The sequence below is a fragment of the Antechinus flavipes genome, chromosome 2 (assembly GCF_016432865.1).
Source record: "Antechinus flavipes isolate AdamAnt ecotype Samford, QLD, Australia chromosome 2, AdamAnt_v2, whole genome shotgun sequence".
Taxonomy (NCBI): Eukaryota; Metazoa; Chordata; class Mammalia; order Dasyuromorphia; family Dasyuridae; genus Antechinus; species Antechinus flavipes.
The window spans coordinates 519,259,792-519,285,069 of NC_067399.1; the positions used below are offsets into that span (position 1 = coordinate 519,259,792).

At 35.8% G+C, this 25,278-nt stretch overlaps 1 protein-coding gene across 2 annotated transcripts; it reads right to left on the reverse strand.

The window, feature by feature from the left end:
• Positions 1 to 24,752, reverse strand: LOC127547114 (protein FAM170B-like). Of its 2 annotated transcripts, XM_051973946.1 has the most exons (4): positions 24,608 to 24,752; positions 11,774 to 13,851; positions 536 to 610; positions 1 to 141 (listed from the first exon to the last, which is right to left on the reverse strand). In XM_051973946.1, exons 1-2 carry the CDS (start codon positions 24,648 to 24,650, stop codon positions 12,188 to 12,190), a joined length of 1,707 nt encoding a protein of 568 aa, XP_051829906.1. In that variant the 5' UTR covers positions 24,651 to 24,752; the 3' UTR covers positions 1 to 141; positions 536 to 610; positions 11,774 to 12,187. The 2 variants fall into 2 exon arrangements, with proteins under 2 accessions (XP_051829906.1, XP_051829905.1); XM_051973945.1 differs by having other exon boundaries at positions 1 to 610.
• Between the last annotated feature and the right edge of the window lie 526 nt (positions 24,753 to 25,278).

Sequence of the window (25,278 nt, forward strand, 5' to 3'; positions counted from 1 at the left end):
AGTGCTTTATAAATGCTTGCTGCTGCTGTTGCCACCACCATTGCTGCTGCCACTGCTATAGGTCTTCACAGTCTTAAGAGATCATACTGGATACATAATTGGAGTTGGATCTCCATTAAAGCATTAGTGGCATTTATATACCTAGAGAGATAAGAGCAGTCCAAGCAAAGAAGTAAAGATTGGAAGTAAGACTATATATACATTGCCTTACATAAGCAATAGAATAGCTCATGTAAAGTATGAGTTTAGGAGACTTAGAGATAAATTGACTTAGTAGCCTAAAAATGTGGGGCTTTTTCCTATTTTGGCAGTATGGAGATTCATTTAAACAATGGATGATATGCACAAAGCAATCTTTTAAGAATATTTTGGCAGTTATATGTAAAATCGACTGGGAGGTAGAAACACCAATAAGGAAACAATTGCTGTTAGAAATCTTCAAGTTTCTTCCCAGAAAGACAACCTAAGTATGACTGTCCTTCAGACATTATTTCCCTGTCTCATGTGGAACTGGGATTTGAAAATCTGTACATACCAGTGTAGGTTTCCCTAATGGAGTCTTGAGAATGAAACATCTGACCTACCCAGCAAGTCATAGGCCTGGAGCCATCTGAAAAACAGAAAAAGGCATTGTAAAAATTAAATAAATGGAACGGTAATCAAAGAAAGTCAGTGACAAATAATGAAAAACCAAAACATGAGATAAAGACTCAAGAAATTCAACTGATGTTTCAATGTGGTTTCCTTATCTGTTGAGTAAAGATCATAAGAAATGGCATACTTTTTTCATAAGGATATTGTGAACATCAAAAGAATAAATTTACTTGAAAATAAGGAACTACAAATACAAGTAGTCGCAGTTTGGGAACAGAGCCAAGATGGAAAAGTGGAAGCCAAGAAGCTGCTCAAACTTTCTCACTTTCCCTCAAAAAACAATATGAAATCAAGCCTCTGAATAGAGTCTGAAGCCATGAAACTACTCATCAATTCAAGACAGATTGGAAGGACTTCACTGGGATGAAAGAGGAGTTCAACCCAGCTCAGTTGATGTCCAGGAAAGCCAGTGAGTGGGTCTTAATCACAGCAGATCAGCAAATGAGACCCTCAATCCTGGTCCAGTAGCAGGGCAGACCAGAAGGGCAACCTCCAGGGCCAGCACAAAAAGCAAATTGCCATCTTAAGAAATCAGGCAGTTTCCTGGAGAGAGAGAGAGAGAAAAAGAGAGAAAGAGAGAGAGAGAGAGAGAGAGAGAGAGAGAGAGAGAGGAGACAGAGAGAGAGAGAGAGAGTGCGCGCAGATAGGCTTACATGCTGCTGTGAGTAAGACATCAAACACAAGGCTTCACAAGAAGCTTGGGACAGCACTTCCTGAACCCCAGGGTCACAGCTCAATCTTAAAAGTCACAAAATAGAAAAAAGAAAGAAAATGAGCAAGAATCAGAAAAGAACCTTAACCATGGAAAGCTAATATGGTGACAGGGAAGACCAAACTACCAACTCAGAAGAGGACAAATTGCCCACGAGGGAAATTCAAAGAGTGATATAAATTGATTTCAAGCCCAAAGAGGCTTCTTGGAAACGTTCATAAAAGATTTGAAAAGATAAGTAAGCAAGGTAGAAGAAAAATTGGGTAAAGAAACAAGAGGCGTGCAGCAGAGAATCAATAGCATGGAAAAGAAACAAGAGGTGTGCAGCAGAGAATAGCATGGAAAAGAATAGACAAACATTGACTTTAGAAAACAATCCCTTAAAAAATACAATTGGCCAAATGCAAAAAAAAAAAAAAAAAATCAAGAAAATAACACATTGAAAAGTATAACTCATCAAATGGGAAAAGATACCAAAGCTAGCTGAAGAAAAACATACATTAAAAACTAAAGTAGGACAAATGGAAGCTAATGACTCTGAGACATCAAGAACCAATCAAGCAAATAAAAAGAATGAAAAATATGGAAAAAAATATAAAATATCTCACTGGAAAATCATCCAACCTGGAAAATAGATCCAGGAGAGACTATTAAAAAATTATTGGTCTACTTGAAGGCTGTGTCCAAAAAAAAAAAAAAAAAAAAAAAGGCTAGATAATATTCAAGAGATCATCAAAGAAAACTGCCCTGAAATACTAGAAAGCAGAGGGGAAAACAGTCATTGAAAGAAACCATCAGTCACTTCTGGAAAGAGATTCCACAAGGAAAACCTCAAGAAACATTATTTAAAACTCCAGAATATAATCTCAAGGAAAAAATATTGCAAGCTGCCAGAAAAAAAGTACACAAAATTGAAAAACAACCCACTTAGGTATTGAGAAGCAACAGTCAGAATTACTCAGGATCTGACAACTTCTACAATAAAGGATCAGAGGACCTGAAATACCATATTGTGGAAGACAAAGAACCCTGGATTACAACCAAGATTTAACTACCCAGTGAGACTGAACATCATCTTTCAGGGGAGGAGATGGTTCTTCAATGAAGTAAAGAACTTTCAATAATTTTTATTGAAAAAAACCAGAACTAAACAGACAATTTGATCTTCAAACATAGGACTAAAGAGAAGTGTAAAAAGATAAAAAAAGAAAAAAATATTTAAAGCTTAAACTCTTAATATTCCTAGATGAGAAAATGATGCTTGTAAAATCTTGAGAACTGTATTTGTTATTGGGGCAATAGAAGAGGCCTACATGGATGAAGGGTATGGATATGATGTGATTCTGATGTGATGATATCAAATAAAAAGACATTAAAGGGTGAGACAAGGATGGTACTGGGAAAAGAGGGAAAAGGAGGTAAAATGGGACAAATTAAATTATAGGAAGAGGCACAAAAGACCTTTTAGAATCAAGAAAAAGAAGAGAGGGAAATGAGCATAGTCTGAAACTTAATCTCATCAATTTTAGCTCAAAGAGGTGTAATGTCCAGACTAGTTCTCTAGGGACCAGCCCGAATCCTTGGTCTTAGTGGAGGAGTGATGAAGGCAGGAGAGCCACCATGAGGCTGGTCAAGTCTTCTCCATCTCTACGGCTGAGAGTCTTCTGTGTCTGTGGCCAAGAGGTTGCTTCTGAGTCCTTCCAGCCCTTAATACTTCAGTATGATTACTTCACTACAGCACACTCAGCACATGCCAACTATAGCCATTATATCACCATTACACTAAATATGTGCTTAACTAGAGAATCATCTCATCAATCACATTAAGTAGGTACTTATAGGAGGGAGGGTAGGTTGAAGGCATGGGTTCAGAAACACCTTATTAAGGAGGGACAGATTGGAAAGAACAAGTATATACAGAGGAAAAAATAGGGCAGATACATAACTGGTAATCATAACTGTAAATGTGAATGGAATGAACTCCCCCATAAAACTGAAGCAGATGGCTAAGAGGAATAAAAACCAGAATCCTAGAGTATGCTTATAAGAAACACATTTGAAACAGAAAGAACATATACAGAGTAAGGGTGAAAAGACTGGAGCACAATTTATTCATGTTTCATCTGAAGCCAAAAATAATAATAATAATAATAATAGCATAGGTAGCAATTCTAATCTCAGATAAAGCTAAAGCAAAATTAGATCTGATTAAAAAACATATGGAAGGAAACTATATCATGTTAATGGACAATGAAGTGGATCAATAATAAATGTATATGCACCAAGTGGTAGAGCATCCACATTCTTAGAGAAGTCAGTTATAGGAAGAAAGAGACAGCAAAACTATACTAGTGAGGGACCTCAGTCTCCCCCTCAGAAATAGATAAATCTAACCACAAACAAGATAGAAACTAGAAAGGTTAATAGAATCTTAGGAAACTTAGATATGATAAACCTCTGGAGAAAACTGAATAGGGATAGAAAGGAAAAAATCTTTTTCTTAGCAATACATGGCACTTACACAAACCTCACAATCAAATGCAGAAAGGCAGAACTGTATTTAGTAAATACAGTTTTTTCAGCTCATAATGCAATAAAAATTACATTCATTAAAGAGCCAGGGAAAGATTGACTAAAAAACTTATTGAAAATTAATTTAATTCTAAAGAATGAGTTGTTCAAACAACAAACCATAGAAACAATAATTTCATCCAAGAGAATGACAACATATAACAATAATGAGACAGCATACCAAAACCTATGGGATGCACCCAAGGCAGTTATTTTTTTTTCCCTTATTTTAATTTTATTTTTAATTAAAGCTTTTTATTTTCAAAATATCTACATGGATAATTTTTGACATTCACCCTTACAAAATGTTGTGTTCTAATTTTTTTCCCTCCTTTCTCCTCATCTTCTTCCCCAGTGGGCAAGTGATCCAATATGTGTTAAACATGTTCAATTCCTCTATACATATTTCCCCAAATATCATGTACAAGAAAAATCAGATCAAAAAGGAAAAAAAAAAAAAAGAAAAAGAAAACAAAATGCAAGCACACAACAACAAAGAGTGAAAATACTATGTTGTGGTCCACAGTCAGTTCCCACTGTCCTCTCTGGGTACAGATGGCTTTCTTCATCACAAGACCATTGGAACAGGCCTGAATCATTCATTGTTGACTAGAGCCATGTCCATTAGAATTGAATATTGTATAATCTTATTGTTGTTGTGTATAATGATCTCCTGGTTCTGCTCAGTTCATTTAGCTTCTGTCATGCAAGTCTCTCCAGGCCTCTCTGAAATCATCCTGCTGATTTTTTCTTATAGAACAGTAATATTCCATAAAATTCATATACCATGATATTCAGCCCTTCTCCAGTTGATGGACATCCACTCAGTTTCCAGTTTCTTGCCGCTATGAAAAAGGCTGTCACAAACATTTTTGCACATGTTGTGCAAACATTCCTTTCCCTCTTTTATCTCTTTAGGATATAAGCTCAATAGAGACACTGCTGGTAAAAGTTTGATAACTTTTTGAACATAGTTCCAAATTGTTCTCCAGAATCATCAAATCAGTTCACAACTCCACCAACAATGTATTAGTGTCCCAGTTTTCCCACATCCCCTCCAACATTTGTCATCTTTTCCTATTATTTTAGCCCATCTGAGAAGTGTGTAGTGCTACCTCAGAGTTGTCTTAATTCACATTTTTCTGATCAATAATGATTTAGAGCAACTTTTCATATGACTAGAAATGGTTTCAGTTTCTCCATCTGAAAATTGCCTGTTAATATACTTTATGACCATTTATCAATTGGAGAATGGCTTGAATTCTTATAAATTCGAGTCAATTCTTTATATATTTTAGAAATGAGGCCTTTATCAGAACTCCTGAATGTAAATATTTTTCCCCAGTTTATTGCTTCCCTTCTAATTTTGTCTGCATTGGTTCTATTTGTAAAAAAAAAAAAAAAAAAAACCCACAAAACTATTTAACTTAACATAATAAAAAATTATCCATTTTGCAGTCAATAATATACTCCTGTTCTTCTTTGGCCACAAATTCCTTCCTTCTCCACAGATCTGAGAGGTAAACTATACTTAGCTTTTCTAATTTGCTTATAATATCACTTTTTATGTTTAAATTAAGAATCCATTTTGATCTTATCTTAGTATAGGTTATTAAGTGTGGGTCAGTGTCTAGTTTCTTCTAGGCAGTTCTTAAAGAGAAATTTTACATCTTTAAATTAGTTACATGAATATAATAGAAAAAGAAGAGATCAATGAATTGGATGCACAACTAAAAAAATAGAAAAAGAATGAATTAACCCCTCATTAAAATACCAGATTAGAAATTCTGAAAATCAAAGGAGATTGAATAAAATTGAAAGCAAAAAAACTGTTGAGCTAATTAATAAAATGAGTTGATTTTATGAAAAAAAAGCAGTAACAAAATAGATAAATCTTTAGTTAATTTGATTCAAAAAAGGAAAGAAAAAATCAAATTACCATTATCAAAAATGAAAAAGTTGACCTTGCCCACCAATTAAGAGAAAATTAAAGCAGCAATATGGAGCCATTTTATCCAACTATATGCCAACAAATCTGACCATCTAATTGAAATGGATGAATATTTACAGAAATATGTTACCCAAATTAACAGAGGGGAAAACAAATTACTTAAATAACCTTATTTTAGAAAAAAAGAAATTGAACAAGCCATCAATGAACTCTCTAAGAAAAATTTCCAGGGCCAGATGGATTTAGAAGTGAATTAGATCTACCTAACAGTTAAAGAACAATTAATTCCAATATTATGTAAACTATTTGGAAAAATAAGCAAGAGTTCTGCCAAATTCTTTTAACAAATATGATGTTACCACTCATATGAAAGAGTGTTCCAAATCATTATTGATCAGAGAAATGCAAATTAAGACAACTCTGAGATACCACTACACACCTGTCAGATTGGCTAAGATGACAGGAAAAAATAATGATGAATGTTGGAGGGGATGCGGGAAAATTGGGACACTATTGCATTGTTGGTGGAGTTGTGAACGAATCCAACCATTCTGGAGAGCAATCTGGAATTATGCCCAAAAAATTATCAAATTGTGCATACCCTTTGATCCAGCAGTGTTTCTATTGGGCTTATATCCCAAAGAAATACTAAAGAAGGGAAAGGGACCTGTATGTGCCAAAATGTTTGTAGCAGCCCTGTTTGTAGTGGCTAGAAACTGGAAAATGAATGGATGCCCATCAATTGGAGAATGGCTGGGTAAATTATGGTATATGAATGTTATGGAATATTATTGTTCTGTAAGAAATGACCAGCAGGATGAATACAGAGAGGACTGGCGAGACTTACATGAACTGATGCTAAGTGAAATGAGCAGAACCAGGAGATCATTATACACTTCGACAACGATATTGTATGAGGACATATTTTGATGGAAGGGGATTTCTTTGACAAAGAGATCTGAGTTTCAATTGATAAATGACGGACAAAAGCAGCTACACCCAAAGAAAGAACACTGGGAAACGAATGTGAACTATCTGCATTTTTGTTTTTCTTCCCGGGTTATTTATACCTTCTGAATCCAATTCTCCCTATGCAACAAGAGAACTGTTCGGTTCTGCAAACATATATTGTATCTAGGATATACTGCAACATATCCAACATATAAAGGACTGCTTGCCATCTAGGGGAGGGGGTGGAGGGAGGGAGGGAAAAAAAATTGGAACAGAAACGAGTGTCAATATAAAATAATTATTAAATAAAAATTAAAAAAAAAAAAACAAATATGATGCTGATACCTAAACTAGGAAGAGCTAAAACAGAGAAAGAAAATTACAGATCTCTCTAATAAATATTAATGCAAAAATTTTCAAAAAAATATCAGCAAAGAGATTACACTTATCAGCAAGATAATATACTATGACCAAGTGGGATTTATACCAGGAATGCAGGGCTGGTTCAATATTAAAAAACTACTGGCATAATTGATCATATCAATAACAAAACTAGCAAAAATCATCTCTTAATCTCAATATAAGCAATAGATGCAGAAAATTTTTTTAACAAAATATAGCACTCATAGGAATAAATGGAGTTTTTCTTAACATGATAAATAGCATTTTTTGTAATGGGGAGAAGCTAGATACATTTCCAATAACATCAGGGGTAAAACAAGGATGCCCATTATCCCCACTATTATTCATTCTTGTACTAGAAATGTTGACTTTAGCAATAAGAAAAAGAAATTAAAGGAATTAGAATTGGCAATGAGGAGATAAAACTATCATTCTTTGCAGATGATATGATGGTATACTTAAAGTGAATCCTAGAGAATCATCCAAAAATCACTTGACCCAACAGTTTTAGCAAAGTTGCAGAACATACAATAAACTCACACAAATTACTGGCATTTCTATTGTTACCTACAAAGATCAGCCGCAAGATATGAAGAGAAATCCCATTTAAAATAACTGTAGTCAAAATACTTGGGCATCTCCCTGCCAAGAAAAACCCAGAAATTATATGAACACAATTACAAAATTCTTTTTACACAAAGTCAAAACTAAGTAATTGGAAATGCTCAAGGGTAGGCCAAACTAATTTAATAAAAATGACAATTATACCTACATTAGTCTACTTATACCATACCAATCAAACTGCCAAAAAAAAAAAGTATTTTATAAAGCTAGGAAAACATAATAAAATTATCTGAAAGAAAATGTCAAGAGTACCAAGGGAATAAATGAGAAAAAAACACAAAGGATGATGAATAGCAGTACCTAAAACTGGCTAAGAAATGAATGATGTATTAGTGCAATAGGTTAGATACACATGATATAATAATCAATGACTATAGTAATCTATAGTATTTGATAAATCCCAAAACTCCAGCTTCTTTGATAAGAATTATTTCACAAAATTTGCTGGGAAAACTGGAATATGTCAGAAACTTGGCATAAACCTACATCTTATACCTCATATTAAAATAAGGTCAAAATTTGTAATGTTCTCTTCTCTCAAATTCAGCCAGGAGCTAAAAATTCAGATTCTTTATTGTCTCTTTCAAAATAGCCTGGTTAGCTTTCTTAAAGGCCTGTCTGTCTCCTTGGTTCCAAGAGCTCCTGTTGCTAGTCCTTTGCCTCTTTCAGCTTCAGCCTCTCTTCTTCTGAATCCAAAGCCTCCAGCCAGCAGAAAGGTGGAATATGGAATGAATCTGACTCTGCCTCCCAGAGAGTGGGCTTGTGGATTTCTGACTTGTGAATCTCCCTAACTCATGGATCTCCTGGATTTGTGACATCTTCGCGACTTGTGAATCTCCCAACTGAATCCTGGCTCTGAATCTCCCAAAGTCCCTAGTTGACTTATGGGAGCTCCTTATATATGATCTCTTAAAGGTGTGAATTCTAAAGATGTGAAAAGTGTGAACTCTAATATGTGAACTCTCCCAAAGGTGTGAACTACAAAGGTGTGAACCAAGTACATAAGCATTGTTTCTATCAATTCCAGTGACCTAGCACCTTGTTTCAAGTTCTGGCCCATAACAAAAATTAGTACATAATTTAGGCATAAAGGGTGATACTATAAGTAAATTAGGAGAGCAAGGTATAATTTACCTATTAGATTTTTGAAGGAGGGAAGAATTAAAAAGGAAGTAGAAAACTGGGAAAAAAATTTTTTACAATCAGTGTTTCTGATAAAGGCCTCATTTCTACAATACATAAAGAACTGAATCTAATTTATAAGAATATAAATCAATCCCCAATTGATAAATGGTCAAAGGATATGAACAGAATTTTTAGATAAATTAAATCCATCTATATTCATATAAAAATAATCTAAGTCACTAGTGATTATAGAAATGCAATTTAAAATAACTGAGGTACTATCTCACACCTCTCAAATTGGCTAAATGACAGGAAAAGATAATGATAAATGTTGGGAGGGGATATGGGAAAACTGGGACACTAATGCATTGTTGAAGGAGTTGTGAATTGATTAAGCTATTCTGGAGAGTAACTTGGAACTATGCCCAAATGACCATAAACTTTGCATATACTTTGATCCAGCAGTACCCACTCCTGGGTCTATATCCCAAGATCCCACATGGGCAAATATATATATATTTTAGTAGTAAAGAATTGGAAAATTAGTAGATGTCCATCAATTGGGGAATGGCTGAATAAGTTATGGTATATGAAAATAATGTAATATTATTGTTTTATAAGAAGTGATGAACAGGCTGATTTTAAAATGGCCTGGAAAGATTTATATGAACTGATGCTAAGTAAAATAAGCAGAACTAGGAAAACATTGTTCTCAGTAACATCAAGATTGTATGATGAACTATGACTGACTTGGTTTTAGATGTTCAGTGATTCAAGCCAATTCCAATAAATTTTGGATGGAAAACACCTTCTGCATCCAGAGAGAGAACTATGGCGACTGAAAATAAATCAACATATGTTATATTCACTTTCTTTTTCTTTTTGTGATTTTTCCTTTTGTTCTGATTTTTCTCAACATGATTCATAAAGGAATATATATATATAATATATATATGTGTGTGTATATATATATATACAGATATATATATATATATATATATATATATATATATATATATATATATACATGTACATGTGTAACCAAAAAATGTTTCCATGTGTAACTGAGGAAATAAGAAAAAACTGCAAGCATCATCATCATCACCACCATCACCAATAAAAATGAGGAGGATAATAGTTTGAGATTTTTGTAATAAGATCCTGATCTGAAGCCCTGTCTTTGGAATTGTCAAGGAAGGGTAGCATATGAGACAGTATGAAAAAAGATTAAACAGACCTTGGAAACTGTTTGGTTTAGGGAGTGAGAGAGACGTCAAAGTTGATTTTGATGAAAATACTCCATCCCCAAATTCTGAGCATTTTCATTGGCTGTTCTCATACACAGAATGCTCTCCCTTGTCATCTCTACTTCCTGAGTTCCTGGCTTCTTTCTGGTCCTAGTTCAAATTTCATCTTCCCCAAGAAAACTTAACTGATCCCTCTTGATTCTAATGACTTCCTTCTATTGATTATCACCAATTTTTCATGTGTATGTCTTGCTTATATATGTTTAGATGTTGTCCTTCCTATTAGATTATAAGCTCCTTGAGGGCAGGGATTACTTTCTCCTCTTATTGCTTTAGCACAGTGCCTGGTACACAGTAGGCACTTACAGCTTATTGATTACAGCCTCTTCCCTCCCCTCCTCTCCTCTATCCTTTCATTTCTGAGCAATAAAGGACATTTCTCTTATCTGGGTATTGGTTGTATATCAGAATAATCAAGGTGTACAATCACCTATGTTAGTTTCCTAAAGTTCTTTCCAACTTGTACCACTTAGACAACTGCAAAGATTCATTGGGATTGGATAGCACACTCACCAAATCTCATAAGAGCCCATTAAAGTCTTGATATAACTGTATAGTAACCCCCTATACAAATCCAGGAAAAGTGATCTTTCATTCTTCTCTTGTAGACCTCTAACGAGGTATATCCTACTGTCTACAGAAGCACTCTATTCCACTTCTGCTATTAAATTTTAGGAAGCAGGAACTTACATTGAACTGAAACTTGCCTATCCACCAGTTCTATTCAGTGATCTTAGTTTTCCCCTCTATAGATCATACTATCTCTAGAAGTCATAAAATTTAATTATTTAGACATGGAAGGGAGCTACTACAAGGCTATCAAATTCAACCCCCTCTTCAGAGATGGTGAAACTGAGGCCAGAAGAGTAAAAGGACTTAACTAGTGACATAATATTGAGTTCCTGAGGCAGAATTTGAACCCAGGCTTGATCTCAAGGCAGTTCTCTAACCATTCTTACTACACTGCTTTATCCCTATTGCAAGGATCCATACCTGTCCTCTTTTCCTCTTTGACTTCCTTTTCATTAATTCCACCGTCCGTCTTGCTCTGTGGATTGGTCTTTGACTGGAAAAATGAGAAGTTCAACTTCTTGTTCTCCCTATAGACCTGGGACTCAGAGCAATGTTTATTGAGATAGTAGAGGGGCAAGGAAAAAAAAAAAAGTTTTAGGATCTATCTGGTCACTTCTCTCTCTGTGCCTTAGAATTCAAGGCTGCTGATTCTTGGTATTTGTCTTTAGACTTTCAAATTATTAAAATATACACACAGAAATATATACATACATATGTATCTATGTGTGTACTTTTAGAGTGGATCTTAACTTATAATTTCTAACCTAAAACAATCCCTTTTTAGAGATGAGAGACTAAGTATAAGAAATAAAAATTGCTTATCCTAAGGAACAAATATTTTTTGAACTAGATTCAATTGTCCAAAGTAGCACTATTAAAAGTGGTTAAGGGACTTGAACTCACCTATTTTCCTAGAAAGACAAATTCCTTTTCCCTTGAAGGTTGCTCTCTGGGTCTCCTCGTCCTCACGACACTCTACACTCCTTCTAGTAAGTGATATTGCTTAGAGCTCTTGCCGACTTCCTTGCTGCTGGACTCAACTTGTGTTGTCATCTTCTTCATCCTTCATGTCACAGCAGCTACTGAGTCCAGTTGCATCTCATCACCTTTGGTAGATGTTAAAGTTGGGGAGATGGATGATTAGGGATAGCTGTGATCCTGAAAGAGTTGAATCTCTCCTTGGGCTCGCTGGGGCTTCTCAACATCCAGACTTGCTCCCCTTTGGGGAGTGATCCTGCACGGGTCCTTGCTGGTGCCCTGGCCCCTCTGGGCTAGGGATTAGACAGCAGGCTCTCTGAAGGCGCTCCTGGCTTCTGGTCAGCGACGCTGGGCGTGGGCTTGATGATGCCGTATCACAGTTCTACGGTGCTGCGCCCTAGCTTGGTGGCGATGGGTTTCCCTCGCCCGGTGCTGTTCCTCTGCAGCTTGATGGAGTTGGGCTTCTCGCTGGTCCCGCATAGTCTCTAGTCTGTGGCGCTGAGCTTGAGTCTGATGTGGACGCCGGAGTTCAAGCTGATGATGCCAGACACCACTCGGATAAAGCTGGGCCTCTCGTTGGTGATGCACCGTCTCAAACTGACAATACTGGGCCTGCTCTGGGTTCAGCTGCCCCTCCTGCTGATGGTGGACGGTCTCCAGCTGATGGTAGCCAGTTCGGGCCCGATGGTGCGGGGTCTCTCGGTGGCGGTGCTGGGCCTCGGCTAGGTGGCGCGCTTCTCGCTGGTGACGCTGGGCCTCCAGCCTCAGACGCCGGGCCCGAGCCTGATGGCACCACGTTTCCAGGCGATGATGACGAGCCTCGGCTTGCTGCAGTTGGCTCTCTCGGTGACGATGCACGGCCTCCAGTCTGTGGCGCCAGGCCTGGGTCTGGTTGTTCCACGTGTCTAGTTGATGGCACCTGTTGAGGCCTTGCTGAATCTGACTTTCTCGGCGATGATGTAAGACCTCCAGGCGATGTCGGTTTTGCCCTTGATGATGCTGGGATTCTTGTTGACGATACTGAGCTCGAAGCTGATTAAACTGAGTCTCTTGCTGATGCTGGGATTCCTGGTGGCGATGCTCCCCTCGAAGCTGATTAAAATGGGTCTGTATTCGTCGCCGTCGGGCCTGCGCTTGTCGATGCCAGGTCTCGAGGTGACGCCGCCGGACCTGTGCTTGATTAAATGGGGTCTCCTGATGATGCCCAGCCTCCAAGCCGTGCCGCCAGTTGTGCACGTGACGTTGCCAGGTCTCCAGCTGATGCCGCCGGACTTCGGCTTGCCGCCAGCGAATCTCACGCTTTTTCTCCTGATTACATCTCATTTCCAGCATGGCCTCGTTAAAGACTCTGCAGCTGAAACCCTCCTTTACCCCGTAACGGGCATGCTCCATGAGGGCCTCCAGGGTCAGAAATACCCGGCAGCAGGCCAGGCAGCGGAAGCCTTTGTCGGTAGTGACCAGCCAGTCTGGGGTGGCCACCCTTGGTCTCTCCTCCTCTTCCCTATGAGAGGGCCCAGGTTTTTCATCCTCACTAGGGTCTTCAAAAGGCTCTTCCTCCACATTTTGGGAGACCTGGAAAGTTATTTCTTCCATTTTGATCTCACAAGGATCTTCCACGGAAGAGTGAGTTTCAATATCCTGGCGCATTGTGGTAACACTACTGGTGGGAGGAGACCCAATTGTGGTTTCCCCTGACACCTCTGCTTCATACATCCGGGGCTTTTTGCCCACGGCCCGGAACCCAGCTGAGGTGTGCCATTTAACAGCTACCCCTTTTACAGTCCTAACTCGGGCATAATAAGCACAACTGTAACAAGAGTCTTCTGCCGAGTTGACTTTACGAGTGGAGGTAGTATGTGGCTTCTCATACACAAAATAGGGAGAAGATGAGGAAGAATCCTCTCTTTTTTCCACTTCTTCCTCATTAAAGGCAGGGGTTGGGGCTAGGCTTCTTGATGCTGATGGTCCAGGTTGGGGTGAAGGCTGTTCTGCTTCTGAGATTCCTGGAAACCAATAAAATACAATGAATTTATTAAGTGATCTCAGGGTAAAGGGTCACATCATTAAAAAAAAATTTGGATAAGAAGGGACAGCCAGTTATTTCACAGCTACAATTAGGGAAATATTTTTAAGCCAGCCCAAAGAGAGTCAAATCAAGAAGCATTTATTAAGCAAAGATGATGAATTTGATATTGTTGAGCCTCCTCTTTTGTCAAACTCTGTAGTCTTGGGTATGAGTGAGTACAATGCTTTCCCATGTTTTCAATTGTATAAAATTTTAAAATGGCTACCAATATAATTTTAAAAATATTTTGAATACGTTTGTATTGGTCTTTTAAAAAATATCATAGTTTTCTTCAATATCTCTTCCTCTACTCTTTTAGAGGGCTGTCTCAAATAATTAAAACTTTTAAAGACAAAAAAAAAAAAATAGGAGAATCAGTGTAACTAAACAAAACTTTGAAAAAACCTGAAAATATATGCTATGTGTAACCCTCTCGCCTCTGCAAAGGGGTAGTGTAGGAATTTCTTATATCTCATCTCTCAAACTGTACTTCTCTATAATTTTGCAATGTTCCTTTTTTTAGGAAATTTCTCTTCCCATTTTATTCTGTGGGCATATTTTAGTCCCATCCAGAACTTCATGGCAATGATACTAGACTAGTATGCCATTTCCTTCTTCAGTTCATTTTACAGATTAGGAAACTGAGGCAAACTGTATTAAGTGACTTGCCTAGGGTCCCTTAAGTGGCTGGATTTAACCCAGTCCAGTGCTCTATTCACTGCACCACCTAGTTATTTGAAGCTTCCTCTTGCCTCCCATTATAGAAGGCTTAAAAATCCCAGCTATCTCTTTGCCACCAAATTCTCTGCTTGGTTTCAGTTTCACCATCTTCATTATGCTCAAGTCATGATAAATTTACCACCTGAAAATTTATCGGCACGGAGATTGCTTACACCTAATCAGTACCTTAGGTGCTTCTGCTTCTTTAATTGAAAAACTGCAGGGTTAGTGTAAAAATAAAAACTCCATCCTTGCTTTATAGAAAATTCAAAATCGCAGCCATCTCTCTTTTTTCTCATCAGGTCTGCTTGGTTTCAACTCCCCCTTGGCAACAGGCCCCTGAGTTAGATACTCTGTGGTACTACTCTTCCCACAGCCACCTTTTTTTAGCTTCCTTTTGTCTATAATCTTCCCCTCTGAAATTGTAAACTCCTAGAGGACGGAACTATTTTTTCTTTTCTTATTTATATCCCCAGCACATAAAATAATGTGTCTGCATATAGTGGGTACTTAATGTTTATCATATCATGTTTTTATTCTTTTCATATACATTGTTATACTTTGCATCAGTTCACAACATTTCCTTCCATGCTTCCCAATTTTTAATTAACTGTCATTTTCTGTGCTTCAGTAGATTGATCTAATGTATTTTATATTTTGAATGGAATTTGCTTTTTATTTACTTTTTGTATTTTGTTAAATTATATGATTATATAGAAATGTTGTGAAGGTTTATTTTGTAGTCTGCAATTTTGCTGAAGCCATTAGTTATCAGTAACTTTGATGCTCCCTAGGATTTTCCAAATACACTATTATATCATCAATAAATAGGGTTAGTTTTATTTCTGTTTTTGCTTATCTTTATACATTTCTTTCTTGTGTCTTATTGCTATTGCTAATATCTACAGATTATCTTAAATAATAGTGAGAGTAGACATCCTTGTTTCACTCCCATTTTTACTTGATAAAGTTTTAGTGTGTGACTATTGCATATGATATTTGATTTTGAATTTAGAGGCTTTTCATATTAAAAGATCCATGTTTACAATTTTTAAACTTTTAGCATAATTTAATATTGTTCTTTATCAAAGTTTTTTTATATATCTACTAAGATAATCAGATATTTTTGGATCTTTCTGGTTTTAATCAGAGTAATTATGTGGATTATTTTCCTAAGGCTGAGCCATCTAGTAAAAACTTGATTATTAATGAATGATTTGGGGACTTTTTTAGTCTCTCTTATCTAGTATTTTACAACTCTGAATCAGTATTTTAAAGAATATTGATCTATAGTTATCTAGTGGCTTTATTCTTTCCTGGTGTCAATTTTAAGACTACATTTATCTCACAAGGTAAACTGGCAGAAGACTTGTATCAATTTTAAAGAACAATTTTTGTTGTATTTTGTAAATTTTTCCATAAAAAGTTAAATAGAATTAAATCCATCAGAACCATGAGATTTTGTCTTTTTCTTTTTGTAGTTCCTTTGAAGCTTGTTCTAGTTCTGAGACTGCCTGTGTAAAATTTATGTAACTAATTAAAAAGAGAAGCTCTTATTTGACATATATATGACATGGCATATATATGACAAAATAATTTGCATCTCCTAAAAATTATGTTATCCAAAGTAATAAGATAATATAAGTCATATAAAAGGATATGAACAATTTTCTAAAGAAAAATATGAAAAAGACTTGGAAAATATATAATGGAAGATAGTATAGTACATGGCTCTCAAATCCTACCTCCTTCAGTTAACATGTAATATGTACTGGTATATGCTAATTGTTATCTCACCAAGAATAGAAGATGATGGGAACAATTTCAAATCAATGTAAAAGTTGCTGAAATTGTATCTTGAAACTATTAACCCTCACTATGGACTACAGTCCAACCTATGTCATATTTTGTATAACTCATCACATAAAACTTTTATTTTGAATTTTAACTTGGCATAATTTTTAATGCTTCCTTTTGACAATGACAATATAGCCTCTCACACCATTCCTTAATAAGGTGAAAAGGATTGTGAAAAATATGGAAAGAAACCTATCAATGCAGAAAAGATGTTCTGTGTCAGGGGAAAAGAGCAAACAAATTAAGGTTCTGTTATTCCTTGAGAGATCCACAAAAGAAGGATCTGAACAAATATTTCCATTTCTCAGCTTAAAAGAGGGCTCTGAAATAACCAAGCCCTGGTCTGGGCTAAGTCAGTGACTGAAGGCCAAAAAGAATTGATATCTCAAATGGTAACTTATTAGAAGGGAAGGAACAAGAAATCCAATTTAAAAAAGCTTGTCAACTCCTTGAGAGATTTAACCTCTCTTCCCTTTTAATCTTAATTTGTCACAGTGGCTAACACACAATTAGAAGCTTAATAATACTTAGTGGTTATTGGTTAAATTCTGAAAAATAAAAACAAAGAAATTTTTTTAAAAAAGGAAAATAAGTACAAAACAAATAAATATCACAACACATTAAGAAATGTGCTATTAGAAAAATAACACAAAACTCAGTAAAAAAACAAATCCGTTGGAAGAGGATTCTGGGAAGATGGTGCAGCAAATCAGTAATTTCCAAACTCTCCAGATTTACCCCACAAGCAAAACAAAATTGCCCCTCAAGTAAGACTGGGGCAGAACTGGGGTCCTTCTGAGATGACTCAGAAGACTGACCTGAGTGGGAAATGTGAACACCTCCAAGCTAGCTTAATTGAAATAGCAAGCTGAATGCTCTGGAGCTGGTTGGGTTATAGGTAGATTCAGCCCTAAGCACAGGAGCTTTTACTTCTAGGAGAGCATGGGGTATTAGAGGGTCTGAGTCCAGGAAGACCGAGGGAACCTTTGCTGATGAGGGATACCAGGCCCAGCTGTGCTGCAGAGACTGGAGAGAAAGAACCAGTACATCTAGTTGAGTGCACCAGAAATGGTATAGGAACTTATAGGAGGGGGACTTCTTGGTTTGGGGTTTCAGGCCATAGGGAAGAACTGAAGTAAAGCCATCCCCTAAGTCCCAGGATTAGATGATTAAATTGTTAATTTATTTAAAAATAATGATAATTGAACAAGCAAAGGAGAAAAAAACCAAACAAAAAAAAAAGTTACTATGGTAATAGGGAAGACTGGAATTCATCTACAGAGGAGGACACTGAAGAAAAAAAAAAGCCTCTCCTACTCTAAAGGGTAACATTACATACCCAAAAAGAATTTATAGAAGAACTCAGAAAATCAAATGAAAGATATTGAGGAAAAACAGAAACAAAAAAACATCCATGGAAAACAAGATTATGAAATGAAAGCCAATTAACTAGAATAGGCAATGCAGAGTCTTATAAAAGAAAATGATTAGAATTGAGAGAGGCAGAGCCAAGATGATGAAGGAAGGGCAGAGACTGTTCATGCTGTACCCCAACCACTCCAAATCCTTTAAATAATGACTCTAAATAAATTTTAGAGGGTCATAATAAAAAAAAAAAAGACAGAATGGAATAATTTTCCAGCCAAAGATAACATAGAAGGTCAGCAAGAAAGTCCACAGTTCTGGAACAGACCACCCCAGCCCAGCAAAGCAGGAATGGGTCTTGGGGGACTCTGAATCTGCAACACCACCGGTGGTTTCCAGACCTCTCATCCCAGAGACACCAAATATGACTTGGAAAGTCAGCCAGAAAGGTTTGTCTAAGCTAGGGAGAGAATGCCTTGGGAAACTAGCAAACCACGAGTGGGTGGATGTAACAGCTTCTGGGGCCTTCAGCCTGCAGGAGATCTCTTTACTAGCACTGAGGAAGGTTTGTGTTATTTTAGCACACTAGCACTTACAGCCACAGTAGAGCAGGGACCTTCCTTACAATTCTAGAATAGAAAAGAATAGTCAGATCCCTATAAGGATCTCTGAAAACTGCTGCACAAAACCCCTAAAGTTTGGGATAGTACACCTTCCACCCTGGAAACAGAGTCCTATTTTAGCAAAGAGTTAAAAGCAAGTAATAGGCTGGTAAAATGAGTAAACAACAGAAAAAGGATCATAGAAAGTTACTATGGTGACAAGGAAGATCAAAACACTCAGAATAAGACAAAAAGTCAAAACTCTATATTCAAAGCCTCCATGAAGAATAAGAATTGGTCTCAGGTCATTGAAGATTGGTTTTGAAAAAGGGATTTTGAAAATCAAATTAGAGGGAGAGAGGAAAAAATGGGAAGAGAAATTAGTGATGTTAAAGGAAATATAAAAAAGATGAGAAAACTGCCTTAAAAAGCAAAATTGGCCAAATGGGAAAGGAGATACAAAAGCTCACTGAGGAAAATAATTCCTTAAAAATTAGAATTGAACAAATGGAAACCAATGACTTAATGAGATGTCAAGATACAATAAAAAATAGAACCAAAAGAATGAAAAAAAAAACTCAATAACTGATCTGAAAAATAGACACAATTGATCTACCTGAAAACCATGATCAAATAAAGAACCTAGATAGGCATTCATCTTTCAAGAAATTATGCATTCATCTTTCAAGAAATTATCAAGAAAAATTGTCCTGATATTCTAGAATGAGAGGATAAAATGGAAATTGAAAAAAATCCACCAATCACTTCCTAAAAGATATCTCAAGCTCAAAACTGCTGGGATTATAGTCAAATTCTAGAACTCCCAGGTCAAGGAGAAAATATTGCAAGCATCCAGAAACAAACAATTCAAGTAGAGTTGAGCCACAGTAAGCATAACCCAAGATTTAGCAGCTTCTACATTAAAGAATCTGAAGGCTTGGAATATGATATTTTGGAGAGCAATGGAGATAGAATTACAACTAAGAATCACTTACCCAGCAAAACTGAGTATAATTCTTCAGGGGAAATGTCCATGAAATAGAAGACTTTCGAGCATTCATGATGAAAAGACCATAGTTGAATACATAATTTGATTTTCAAATACAGGATTCAGGAGAAACATAAGGGCAAAAAGTTGGAAATTGAGGGAATGCTCATCAGTTGTGAATGGTTAAATTGTGGTATGTGATTTTGATGTAATATTATGGTTCTTTGGGAAGTGATGAGCACAATGCTCTCAGAAAAACCTGGGAAATCCTCCATTAACTCAAGCAAAGTGGAACATACCATTTACAAAGTAATAATAATGTTGTGGAATAATCAGTTGTGAATGAATTTGCTATTCTCAGCAATACAATGATGTATGACTAACCTGAAGGACTTATGAAAAATGTTATCCATATATCCTTACCCAGAAGAAAAAAACCTGATTTTGTCTGAATAAAGATTGAAGCATACTCTTTTTTACTTTATTTTTCTTTTGGTGGAAGGGGGGTGAGGAGAGATCTTTGTTTTCTTTTACAACATGACTTATAGAAATATTTTCCATAACTTCACATGTGCCTTTTTAAAGATGAGGAGAAAAGGAGAGAATCTGGAACTCAAAATTTTATGAACTTTGTATGTAAAAATCATATGTAACTGGGGACAATATAAATATTAAGTAAAAAAGAAAATTAGAATTTGGCAAGGGTAAGGTAGTGAAGCTATTAGAGACTGAGAAAAAACAAAATAAAATATATAGAATGAAAAAATAGGAGAGGTTGAAACATAATAGCAGATTCTGGAGAAAACATAACAATTTGATTACCTTATAGCTATAACCAAAAAAAAGAACCTTGACACAATAATATAATAATCAAATAAAATTGTCCAGAAGTGACAGAAAAAGAGGGGAAAGTAGTAATAGGAAAAAAAAAAAAACAACAACATTGATCCTATAGGGGGAAACAAAGAGAAATATTATTGCTAAATTTTGAAACCCCCAGATCAAAGAGAAAATTTTACAAGATAAAAAAAAAAAATCAGTTATGCTGGAGCTACATACAATTAGTATTCTACAAGATTAGCAGTTACAATAAAAAGTCACAGTTCCTGGAATACATTTTTCCACAAATAACAAGGATTGTGACTGAAAAATATTATATTCAGCAAAATTAAGTGTAATATTGAATAAAGAAAATGGATAATCAATGAATTCTCATATTTTCAGGGTTTTGTCTCAAACAAATCTGAACTCAATAGAAAATGTACCATATAAGAGCAAACATCAAAGACTAAATTCAAGGGACCTCAATAAGGACAAACTTTTATGTTTTTTGTGTGGAAAGGTAAACTATATGGCTAATATTGACACTAGTACTTGGGTAGTCAAAAAGAAAGATTGTGGCAGAAATGAGTATGTTGTGATTCTAAAAAGCAAACAAAAGCAAAAATAGTAATTATGCTATATATAAATGAGGTATGAGAGCAAGGACCTATAGAATATAAAGAGGAATTAGATGGGGAAGAAGGGTTGGTAGTTCTGAAAATCTATTCATATCAGGAATGAGTCAAATAGAGAAATATGCACACACACTATATATATAAAATTTGCGAAGAGGGGAGGGAACAGGATGAGATGGGATATAGAAGGGTGTGGGACAAGAAATATAAATTGATGGGAATGGGATGAAGAGGGAGGGAAAAGTTAGGAAGACAAGATAAGGGAGGAATTCATGGGGAGATTAAATAATAGCAAGGAAAGTAGAGAAGTAGAAGATTTGGCAGAGATAGGAAATAAAAGAGATATACACAAACACAATAACAATGATCAGGAATAGAATTTATTAGGAAAAAATAGGGGTCGTAATAAATGATCTCAGACAAATTCAAACAAAGATTCACTCAAGAGAGAAATTATACATTTTCTGTCAGCCATAGTAATACTACTTTAGATGCTTGTCTATGTATGTGTTTATGTATATATGTATGTAGGTGTATGTATTTCTGTATATAGATATATGTATGTGGATGGTACCAAAAAAGCAAAGAATTATAGTTGTGAAAGTGGATTACTTCTTCCCATCTTAAATTCAATATTATACACATGCATTTATGTATTCAGCTTTCTAATCAACTTTGTTATCCTCTTTTGTTTTATAGGATAGTTCATTCCATTCATTTTAATATGTGTTTTAAACTACTATCTATATTTTTGTTTCAATGATTTATTATTTGGAAGTTTTTATTTCAATCCTAATTGTGAATTTTTTCTTTTAATTTTCTTATTTCTCTTTGAATTGATTTACTTTTTTTAATATTTAAAAATTAAGTGCAAAATATGAAAAAACAAAATAAAGCAGGAAAAAATCATGTGCTCAACAGAACATCAGGGAGGATTCAAAATATGTAATAATAAATTTCTACTTCAAGAAAACTTATATAATAATAGAAGACAGTATATTGAGTATTATATATATTTTCTTTGCTTCCTTGTAGTTTTTTGGTTCTCTGCTGTGTACTTTTTATTTTATTTTTTTCTTCTTTCCACTCTGCCCACCCTCAAAAAAATTACAGGTAAGCATATATTTATGCATACACACACATATATGTATGTATGTAGATATATGTTAAGACCAAGAAATTATAGGCACTCTACCCCAGTCCAGTCTCTATTGAATTAGTAAAAAAAAATTGAACTGCAGGTAGGAAGAAGTAATCCACTTTCCCAACTATAATGCCTTGCATTTTTTGTGTTTTATTTAGGGACATATGTTTGTCATGGACTATAGAGATATAAAATAATTATAAATTAAGAAACATATAAATTTTGGCTCACTTCTCCCTCCTTCCTGAAATACAATGCAAATACTACAAAACTCCATAGTTTCTTTCTGCATATTAGGCAGGAAAAAAAAAGAATACTTTATTTTTATTCCAGAGAGACACAGAAACCACTGTTATACAATACACTTAGAAGAGGATTTTACTTGTTTCAAATAAAGTGGACTTCTCTAAGAAAATTGATCATCTTAACAAGGAATTATTGAATAATTATTATTGCCCATTGAAATATGAAAAACTTTAATAAATGCTTCAAAAATAATCTATACATGCACTAATCAAATGTTGGTGCTATTCATTTTTTAAGATCTTACAAGATTCTCTTTATAAATAATCCAGTTCTCTCCCTTCCCCTGCCAATTCTCCTATCAAATTCTGTCCCATTAGTATTTGAAAATAATTTTCAAAACACTTTTCTGGAAACAATTTGATTGGTGTTTTCATTAATTCATGTTGACTGGCAGTCCTATGTAAGCAAATTAATGAAAGGGAAAAAGAGGAGAGGGAGAATCTTTGATAGGATGAGGGTGAGTGAAAAGAATTAGGAAAACAAAAGGTAGTGCAAAAAAGTAGTGGAGTGAAAGTTTGGAAAATGTTAGGAAGGGAAATAAGTAAAGCTTGACAGAGAGAAAAAGGCAGTGAAAAGAGATAGAGAGAAAAGACTTGTCTTGATAAGGGACTGAGGAAGAAGAGTTCTCAAAGCAAAGGAAAAAGGGGAAAAAAAGAGAGCAATGGAATGGTCCATGAATGAGAGAGTCATATTTTCTGCCTCTATTAAAGCCCCATTTTCAAGATTCATCAAGAATTTTGGAATCTACTTTCTTCCATTCACTCTTCCCCAATATGCATACCTTAAAAACTTTCACTTCTCAAAGAACTCAATTAGTTTTTGGTCCCACAGAGAAACTTTCCATTTCTTCAGGAATGACCTAGCACTTTTGTCATCTTCCAGGTTCTTTGGCCCAATCCATTCTTCTTTACCCTCTACCACAATGAGTTTCTGCACTAATCTTTTTCATGTTTTAACTATACTTTTTTTCCTTGTGGAACACTCCCATCTGGACCAATGGTGTTCCAAAAATCAGTGAGGTTTATTTCTCTATCTGAGTGTGACTGTTAGTGGATGTCTCCAAATTCTTTTGACAATAATGGTTTTCAAAATCTTTTCCTACCACTTTACTTCAGCTTTAGGGATCATATAATCAACTTGGTATTCCAAAGGGCAGAGATCCTGCTGATAAGATTTATTCTCCCAGAAATTTCTACTTTTGGTACTGTGGAGGAAACAAGAAGTCAGAGCTAATAAAGTCATTCTCAACTGTGTTCAGTTTGCACTAAGACATTATCACATCTAGTGAATTATGGGTCTCATTCCTCCCTATATTAATTTCTTCATCACTTTCTACTTTCCATACTCATCATTTCACCTAAGTTTCTCACTATAATAACCATAACAAAAATTTATCTCTTGCTTAGAATTGAAATTATCTTTCTTTTTGCTGCCTTTCAAATTCTTACCTCCTATCACTTTACCATTTATTCTCTTACAATGTAGAAGAGAAAGAGGAAGACTAAGAGATCATAGAATCATAGTGATAGAGAGGAAGCCAAAGCCAAAACAATCATCTACTTCATTCGATCCATTTTACAGATGAGTAAACTGAGGTATAGTTAATCATAAGCATTTATTAAGTGCCTATTGTGTGCCAGTCACTGTTCTAGGTATTGTCAATACAAAGATAGTTTTTTGCCCTCACAGAGCTTACATAGTGAGCAACAGAGGCAACATTAGAACCACTACAAAAAAGTTTTTGAAATTCCAAAGTTTTAAGTCCAGCATCAATTTGAGTTATCTTTTCCAAAGGTCAGCATAGTAAAACATTGTTAAAGTTTTCATTGAACACAGCCTTCAGTAATGAGCCAATCCCTTGGAAGCATCTGTTGATGCTTTTAGGAAGCTCAAAGCTTTCAGTAAAAATGGCATCAAATAGGTACCACAGAAAACTAACTCCCCAAAGCCATTAATCATAACATCTGAATTCATTGGCATTTATCAGAGCTTAGGGGTAAAATAAACCTTAGAGATAATCTAATTTCACCTCCATATCCTTTCCCATTTTATACATAAGAAAATAAATTCAGAGGATGGGAGAGCTTACTGCAGTTCACACAACGACTAAGTGGCAGATTCAGAATTTCAATTAGGTTTCCTGATTCTGAATCCAGTGTGTTGCCATTCCTTCACCTGCTGCCATTTTAACTGAATCAGACCTGCTCTCTGCTAAGCTATAATCCTTAGAACAGACCTCCCTCTAGTAACCGAACCTGAAGTTTTCGCGGTAGCCCTTTTCTCTTGTGGTTCCTTCATTGGATGTTCACAGCGTTGCTTCTTCCTTCAAAGATGAAGGAGAATATGGGAGTAAGGACGCTAAAAAGTTTCTAGTGTCCTTATCCCAGGTGAGGTTGACATCTGAACTTCTTGACTGGTCAGATGACCTCACTTTCTCCCTGGTTTTCACACACACAAAAACCAGATCATTAATATCTCCAAACAGAAATATTCAAAGCCACAACAGCCAAAGGCAGCAGTTATGGTCAGAATGGTCAGAGAGGCCTCTGCACAGTCTATGACCTCATCAGTGACATGGCACAAATTCTATGGTACCCAAGTTAAAGTCAAACATAGCAACAGTGGGATCCTTGCATCCCAGGCTGGGGAGATGCAGCATTTCCTCAGAGAGGCTCGTGCCCTGGTAGCATGTCAGGCACGTTCATGCTGTACTTCAACATTGAAATGAACAGATTTCAGATGGCCTGCATCGACTGATGCTAGCTCTCACAAAGTCTTGCCCAAAGGAAAGGAATTAAAGCTCATAAACAATTCCAGCTGGATGAACCTTAGATGTTATCTGGCCCACTCCTCTCCTCAACAGATGAATAAATCAGAGCCCACAATGGCTACGTGACTTGCCCATGATCACACGGCTAGTTATTGG